General features: G+C 37.3%; 1 protein-coding gene across 6 annotated transcripts in view; it reads left to right on the forward strand.

Moving 5' to 3' along the window:
* ZFYVE28 (zinc finger FYVE-type containing 28) overlaps window positions 1-8,805 on the forward strand; it is a 142,233-nt gene that overhangs the window by 112,179 nt on the left and 21,249 nt on the right. For 4 of the 6 annotated variants that reach the window (XM_072406548.1, XM_072406549.1, XM_072406552.1 and 1 more), the window contains one exon: window positions 912-1,016. The exons of the other annotated variants lie outside the window; for them this stretch is intronic. In XM_072406548.1, coding sequence (XP_072262649.1) covers window positions 912-1,016 — 105 coding nt within the window. The remainder of the gene's footprint in view (window positions 1-911; window positions 1,017-8,805) is intronic. 6 annotated transcript variants of the gene reach the window in all.

Consider the following 8,805-nt stretch of genomic DNA (forward strand, 5'->3'; position numbering starts at 1 on the left):
GCGTCAAGCATACATAAGCAGTGCAAGAGGCATTGCTAGTATAGTCTGTGTAGGGCATGTGAGCTATGCAGTGCTCAACCCAGAATTTTTTTTTATAAGCCAGGTGGCAAAAAAATTGTAGACGGGTGGCAGCCCCTGTTTTGTGACCCCTCTCATCAGTAATCACCCAAAAACAGCCGGGTGGTCATTGAAAAGTGCCGGGTGGTGCGTCCGGCTAAAAGGGGCTGGGGAGAATACTGCTATGTATTGTGCAATACACAGACTGTACTGTTTATCGCAGATGTAGTGCCGAGCCCAGGGATATTGATACAAAATTTGTGTGGCCTCCTTGACTGAAAGCTCAGAAAAACCATGAGTAGGGCGATTTAAAAGTTTTTGAAAGTTTTGAAAACACCTGAATGCAATATGAAAGATATTTTTGATACTAAAGAGTTATTTAGGAGACAGAGTTGTGGTGTTAAGTCCAGCAAAAAAGAAATGATGGCATCTCTAAACTCATGACTAGACAAGTGAGAAACACTTGGTGTATATTCATTGTCATTTGCAACCTGATTACATGGCCTGCATCACCGGCCGACCAAAGGATCTATCACAGGTTTAATGACTTCTTCCACCCTGAAGTACCATTTCAGCAGCCCATAGGAATTTGTTTGCATTGTGTAGAAATAAGCCACAGCTGTAGATGGTCTTATGCTCGGCTCTATTCTGGCTTTATTGTTAAACTTCACAAAGTCAGCGCGGTTATCCTTCCAGCCGCCACTTACGGAAACAGCTTCTAAAACCTCCTGTGAAGAAAGCAAGTGTTCTGCTGCGTACATTCCCTTTGTTGTCGTTCAGCATCAATTTGTTACCACTGAGCACCTTGTGTGTTTTCCCCATGCTTCATTTTGTTTCCATATTCTTGTTTTCAGTTCTCAGGATGACATACGCGGCTCCCCGCTCCACTCCGCCGCCAGCAGTGACTATGACAGTGTCTCTGTCACTTCATGTAGTCTCTCCAGCATTTCCACTCTGAGGTAATAATGAGTCTTGCAGACATCTCTGCTCTCCTCACAGCGCCCTCTTCTAATGGCATTCTTCTTTGCTTCCTCTGTCTGTGACAAAAGTGGTTCTCTTTCCCTTCTGTGTGTATATCTCGTACGTTAATCTCACAACATGCTGAGGTGCTTTGCTTTTCTTCATGTTGTCTATCTCTCTACTTCTGACCATATGCTATTCCTGCCTTGTAAATCTTCTCTACTATTGAAGGACACAAGTTCCAGATAGTTCTGTGTTTAAAGAAAAACTTTAGAACTGGTATGGAGATATTCTTTTGCAAGTTATTTGATTTGTTGATGTGTTTGGTTCTCTTTAGGCACAATCTGGGTCTCCACTTTTTATTGTTATAACAGTTAAGCTGTAGTGTTTTAAATATTACCTAATATTTACTTGTATTCGTTCCCTGTCAAAATAAAATTTCAACCTAATACTACATACGTCTGATAACCATCACCTAAGACAGGGGTGTCAAACTCTTGCCCGCGGGCCAAATCTGGCCCGGCACATCCTTTTTTTTTGGCCCCCAAAAGAATTCTTAATATGGTCACTACTGCAAACCGTAGTAACGCCGGGTCAGCTGCAATTCATATTAAGCTGCTGTTCTGTAGACGTGAGTACAATGCCACTACTACAATTCCTGGCTTCACTCGCGTCTCTAGACCAGCGGCCTCTCTGCCTATGTGTGGCCCATGCAAGGCCCAAGCAAATTCCAGGTGCATCAAAACAAAAGCTTTTCAGTGTCTTGTAATTCATTTCATTCTAGGGCTGGGTACACATGTGCAATGTTAGTCGCTGGAAAGGATCGTGAAAGATCCTTTCCAATGACAAAGGACTGCACAATGCATGAACGGGTGCTGCACCATTCTGCTCTATGGAGAGGGAAGGGGAGAGCGATGGAGCGGCACCCTTCTGCACCCTTTCCCCCTTAGCTTTCATTACGATCGTTCGTCATCCATCGTCGGTGGATCTGCCAGGATGGTCCTTTGGACAATAGGGCGATAGGCTTGTACGCACGCAAGATTCTCGTCCGGTATCGGCCCTGAGCCGATTATTAGACAAGAATCATTGCACATGTGTACCTAGACTTAGAATTGTTGGTAAAAAACAGTACTGATACTTCAGAATGATTTAGATACAAATCATGTTTATGGTTATGTTTTAAATATATAAATGTAATGACAGCGCCTCTTTTTATAGATTCTCGTCCCATATTGGCCCTGAGCCGATTATCGGATGAGAACAATTGCACGTGTGTAATGTAAGACTGTAAGATGCACCTGTAATGTAGTTTAGCTAATTTGGGCTTTAATGTACTGTTCCTGAAGACAAAAGCTGTTGGGAGAATCGAATACAATAAAATGTAATGTTAATTGCTAATTTTATCCTAATCTAGCAGTCTGTGTCAGTTATCAGCCTTGACATGCTGACACTGGGCTCACATTTCTGGTCTGGCAGGAAGTGAACAGAAGTGACTTACTGCACACACAAACACATAGACTCCATACATATTCCTGTTCTCATTTATGTAAAAAAAAAAAAAAACTCTTGAAAATAATTTTCTGTTTTTATGGTTTGATTAATTTGAAAATAAAAACATATTAATGCTGTATAGCCACCAGCCACTCCAAAATTAGACCTGATTTATTTAAATTCTCTACGATTCGAGAAGAGAGACTATCATGGGAGCTCCTGGGTAATCCAGCAAATTTAAAATGAATTTCTCACGCTGTTCACCCATATTTTATCGTCTCCATTCTCTGAGTGCTTTGGCGTGGCCCATTGTTTTTTTTTTTTTAATATCACTTCATACAAACTATTGATCTTGCAGTCTTCTGGCTGTCCCATTACTGGACTGGTCCTTAGTTTGGTTTAGTTTTACAGATAGTGGGTGTCCTATAACTCAAAAATGGCCATAACCACCATTGAAGATTCTGTGGCTTTTTTTCTAATTCCGTGGCATTTTAATGGTTTTTCACCCACTTTTGACTTTTGTATGACGTCCAAAACTACTTCAGGCTGCTTATTCTATTCTGTTGAAGTTAAAGGGTAAAAAATCAATTGTGGTGCAAATCAGAATCTTTATCAGAATCTTCTCTTGCTTTGGATTAAGACAGTTGTTGGCATATTGCCTATGTCTTTGGGTGACATGAACTTTTATAGCTTTAGCATATCCTTTATTTTATAGCTGAGCCAAAGTGCCTTATCTATTAATGAAGGCCTAATCTTAATTTAGTGTTGTGTTTTGGATAATATCTGCAGCTTTATTCATTCCCAAAAAGCAGCTTCAACTTCAACTTTTAGATTTAGTAATTCAATTGTAGACTCCTTTTTAACAAAAGATTAAAATATTGTGTTTTCTGCTTAACTTGGTGTAAAAAGAGAATAAAATGAAAGATGATTTCATTGCACATGTCTGCAATCATTGCAGTAATTCATTACAAAGGTTGAATAGGATTAAAGACTCGCATGAAAAATTTAAGAGTAGAATGTAAGGAATAGGAAGCAGTCTGGCATCTGAAGCTACTATGGCTATTGTAATCAAAGTAGATCAATAATTCTATTCGAACAATTTTAGTAGACTTTCCATGTTATTCAGAGTTACTTTTATGTAAGCGTTTGTTTGCTATTAGAAACAATATAAAATACTTTCAAAAACTACCAAGTATCACAAGCAAATCACAGGATTTTTTAGGCACAGAGTTTAAAATAAATCAAAAATATAACTTTATTTTAGAAAGTTTAAACCTAAGTAAAAGATTCACAACAGTGAGTACATAACAATATAAAAAATATATATTTTCCACATCATAGCAAGGTCTCTTAGCACTTAGAAGTGTAGCCAAATAATTATAATTGTAAACTAGATATTGTGGATCTTTGTGGTGTTAGGTCTCAATAATTTCCTGATTAAGTGGGTTTAGACCCGCAAAACGCGTCAAAAAATTAGACTTCATCTGACCTATGTGAGACCCTGCTACAATGTGGAAAATATATGTTTTTATATTGTTATGTACTCACTGTTGTAAATCTTTTACTTATGTTTTAAACTTTCTAAAACAAACGTTATGTTTTTGATTTGTTTTAAACTCTGTGTATAAAAAGTCCCGTGACTTGCTTGTGATACTTGGGAGTTAAAGATACCTTGTTGGGATGTGACACATATTCAATAAATCTTCATAACCTGACCTCTAATAAAAAAATATATTTGTGATACTTTCAAAAACTAAATTGTGAACCTACAATGGTGGCATGCCAGGGACTCCTGGGCCATTTATTAGGTAGTTCTTCCCATTTCAAATGCCAAGGAGACAAGAGTGTACTGCATGTAGACCTTTGTTGATAATGTGATACAGGAAGGATGATTGATCATGGAAATATCAGAATGGCCCTTCAATTTTATTGTAGTGCAATTATCACATCTATAGAAACGGTTACTCAGATAAGGATTGAGATTTAGTTTCCAATTTATCGAGAATGCTGGTATCTGCAGAGCGTGTTAATGAAGGCTAAAGATTGCTGCATATTGGGAAAATATTATCATAAGTAGATTTCGGAAAAGGGTTGAGTGCCTTTCTAAAAGAAACAAAATATAAAGGGTCACTCACAAATATAAAAAAAAGAATCGCATAATATCAGTTTAAAGATTTATCTGTTTTCTATTTGCAGTCAGGGAAGAAATTTTCCTGTTACAGCAAATTGAACCAAGCTTGATCTTTTTATTTAATCTCAATTGGATCATATGGTGTTTCTGAGGATGCATTTTATTTTTTCACTTTATGGACATTTCAAACAATTTCTAACCTAGTTTTTGAAACTAAACTTTGCTTTGTAGCATATTGCTTTTGTAACTTTCATGTTTTCTAACAGAATTTAATTCTCCCAAAAGTGCAAGCTTCACCATCAGCTCCGTTTATGGATAACAAGCAGTGCTGACCTTCCAGCATAATGAATAAACTGGCAGGACATAATATCTCATTATAGCTGAATCCCCATCTTTAGGTCAGCCTTCCGCCTCCCTGTAGTCACCTAGCACCCGCTGTGACAATGTGTGTATTGTTATATAGATACAACGGCATATAATACATCTTAATTATATGCTGGATTCTGTTACCAGCTCTGCAAGAACGTCATACAGAAAGGGCACGCCTGCAACACAGTTGCATTGTTTGTGCATGTACTTGCTCAAATTAATATCAACCTTTTCCATAAGCCATCTTGACATTATAATAATTTAGGAGATAAGGGCAACTTTAAGTAAAACTGCATATACTGTATATACCAAGATTTCCTGCTAACTCAACTAGGGCAGTTTCCCTAAAGCAGAACTAAACCCCATATACTCACCTATCCCCATTCTGTCCCAGGATGCTGCCATTTTCTTCCTCCTTCACTTCCTCCTTGGAATCTCTGGCTAACTCGACTGGCTGGGCTGGGATGACGTAACTCCTGCATAGGTTCATGGAAGTTCATTCAGTCCCAGGAGTAGGGAAGTAGGATACCCTGTCAGTCAAGGCTGAACTGCACATGCACAGTATTTTTTTTACTCATTACTTTGCATGCTTAATTTACAGTTTTTGTTGTGATCCATGAGGATGAAATGCTTTACAGTACTTGAAGCTATATAGGTCAGTGGTGGCTGGTTTTACAGCTGTTTGAAACAACTAACCAGTCAGCAAGGATGTTGACAAGACTGGCAAACCTGAAAATCTGCATATAAAAGTGGCGAAAATACATACCATAATTTATGTAGGAGGCACACTGGACTTTTTTTTTCATATGTATTTCAGGCTATCCTCCTCTTATTTGTTCATCTACTTCATTTTACTATCCTCTTTAGATAGCATTTTCCATCAGAGACAGAGAGGCTGAAAGCAAACGGCGTTTGCTGTGCCCTCTCTAGAAAATCTATAATGGGACTTATAATAAATATTTATGGTGTTTTTCTATACCTAGACAAGATTGTAAATTGCTACCTAAACCATTATAGTTTTCTTTTTAAGAATGCCTGACTATGTCACTCTGACCTTGGCATTGAAGGTGAGCTTCTAATATCTATTAAAGTAAATTTTAGTATAATCCTATTAAAAAAAATAAACCGGAACTTGCAGACCAAAGACATTACTTATTATTTATTCATCTCCTCCTTCTAATGGATCCTTCATAATATGCAGAGAACATATTGATAATTCATTTCAGTAGGTAAGGCTGGAAACTTGGCTAAGAGGAAAAAAAATCATATGTTACAGCTGTGCCAATTACTAGATTGTTATCTGTAATTTTTCTTCATATTAAATTCCTATCATCCCCTGCACAGCGGATGACAGATCAAGCTGAGAATGGAAGTACAGGCTGCTGAAATGAGATAAGATGCCATATCTGTAGTTCCTCCTGTCTGCAGCTACTCCTATTTTATTAGAAGCACTTCTCTTGGATTGGCCAGGTGTTTAGATGGCTCAGAAAGGACAATATTCAGAACCGAGACAGTTAGACTTTCATAGGACATATCTGCTTAGAAGTGGATCTCATTCTTTTGAATAAATCAAACATACATAGGGGGGACAATTACACACAACAAAAAAAAACTATTAAGCATTATATACATTACATTGGAAAAGAGGTTCTATTTAAAAATTATTTTTTTTTCAGTTTGTGATCAAATACCCTCATACGCATGTAAATTGTTAAAATGAATTTCCATTCATTAGCTGACCACACGTGCAACAATTGTCGTTGGAAAGGATCTTTCATGATCCTTTCCAGTGACAAAAGACGACACGTCATGATGCATGAATGAGTGCTGTACATACAGCTCTGTCCTGCTCTATGGAAATGGTGGGGAGGTGAACGACAGAGTGGAACCCCGCTGAGTTCTTTTCCTCTTCACTTCCATTAGGATCGTTTGGCATCCATCGTCCGCGGATCTGCCAGGATGGTCGTTTGGATGATGAACGACGATAGGCTTGTACACACGCAAGATTCTCCACCAATATCGGCCCTGAGCCAATTATTGGACGAGAACCATTGCACATGTGTACCTAGACTTAGATTTGTTGGCAAAAAACAGTACTGATACTTCAGACTGATTTAGATACACATCATGTTTATGGTTATGTTGGCCTTAAAGTTTACAGGCATTTAAATATATAAATGTAAAGACAGCACCTCTTTTTATAGACGTTTAATATGCAAACATCTCCTCCTAAGGTGTTTTGGCAGTGTGAGCTAGCTTTGAACTTTGATTATTATTACCTAGGTATTAAAAGGTAAAGTCAACTTAATGGACTGAAACTTTAGGTACAACTATAGTGACATAAGTATGGGATTTGTAAAGTGCTGTGTAATATGTCAGTGCAAAGTGATAAAATATTAGTAGGTTCCTGAATGACGGCAAAAAAAAAAAAAAAGGCACCAAATCCAGCTATTATGTGACACACAAGTCTATATACAAAAAACATTTAATCTCCTTGAATAATCCAAATCCTTTCTCACACTGCAGTTCTGTGGGATTTTTGCAATATAATCAGGGATGTCAATCCAGAAAACAGTGTGTAGGACAGGCCAGGTGCTCATTAACGGTCTAAAGCGGCTCACAATCTAATGTCCCTACCAAAGTCATATGTCGTTAACACAGTTTAAGGTCAATTAAGGGGAAGCCAATTAACTTAACTGCATGTTTTTGAAATGTGGGGAAAAAATGGAGTAACCCAGATAAAACCCACACAAACACAGGGAGAACATGAAAGCCAATATTCAAACCGGAGACCTAGTTTTACAAAGGCCAGAGTGCTAATCTCTGAGCCACCGTGCTGTCCACTTCCCAATATGCTTCTAGAATTACTAGTATATGGTAAAAATAAAGCCTAATAATAACGAAATGTTAACTGCAAACAGTTGTTTTAGGATTTGTGGATCATCCAATGTACAGAAACCATAACGAATAATAAAGAAATATAAAGTAGGAGATTCTTTATTAGGAATTCTGATTCTACTGTTATTTGTCATTCGCTTTTGGTCATATATACAGCTCGTACAACCATACTTACCATTTCTAGATTGTAGAAATGTTTTGTTTTTTTTAAAGAAAATTTCCATTAGGTAAATATATTGTAATATTTTTTCCATAGTCAGTGTGCTTTTTACGCAATGGACTGTTAAGTTTCAAATCCATAGACAGAAAATGTTCTTCATCATTTTCTTCTTGTCTCATTTCTTTTGAACATAAATCTCTGCAACAAGCCTGTGGCTGCACTTTACACCTCTTCCTATGTTTCTATCCAGAAGTGTTGAGTGTTATTAAAAAAACTTAACTTCATCTCCAATAGCACATCAATTACAGAAGTATGAAGCTATGTAGACACGGGTAACAATTATTACTGGAAACTATTATTAGTAAAACAGTATAACAAATGAGTGATGCACAAACATCTCTATTCTGTTCTATAAAGAGGGGAGAGGACAAGGGGTAATCATTTTGGTAATCCAGTGAAGCAGATCACTAAACAACCTTGGGGGACAGCTGTATAGATGCTAGATTTTTGTGGAACAATCATGAACAATCAATTTGGACATCAAATACTCTAGTGTGTGTACAAGACTTAAGCCATCCAGTTCTACTAAGAGTTATTTCTACACCACATGGGTCATCAAAGTAAAATCGTCATGATCTCTACTATCGGTAATTAAAGCGTACATCCAGACATAATGTTTTCTTTTAGTTTTGGATATAAGGGGAAAGAATTTAAAACTTGCAAGCTTTTTTTTTTTTTT

The sequence above is a fragment of the Pyxicephalus adspersus genome, chromosome 3 (genome assembly GCF_032062135.1).
Source record: "Pyxicephalus adspersus chromosome 3, UCB_Pads_2.0, whole genome shotgun sequence".
NCBI classification, from domain to species: Eukaryota; Metazoa; Chordata; class Amphibia; order Anura; family Pyxicephalidae; genus Pyxicephalus; species Pyxicephalus adspersus.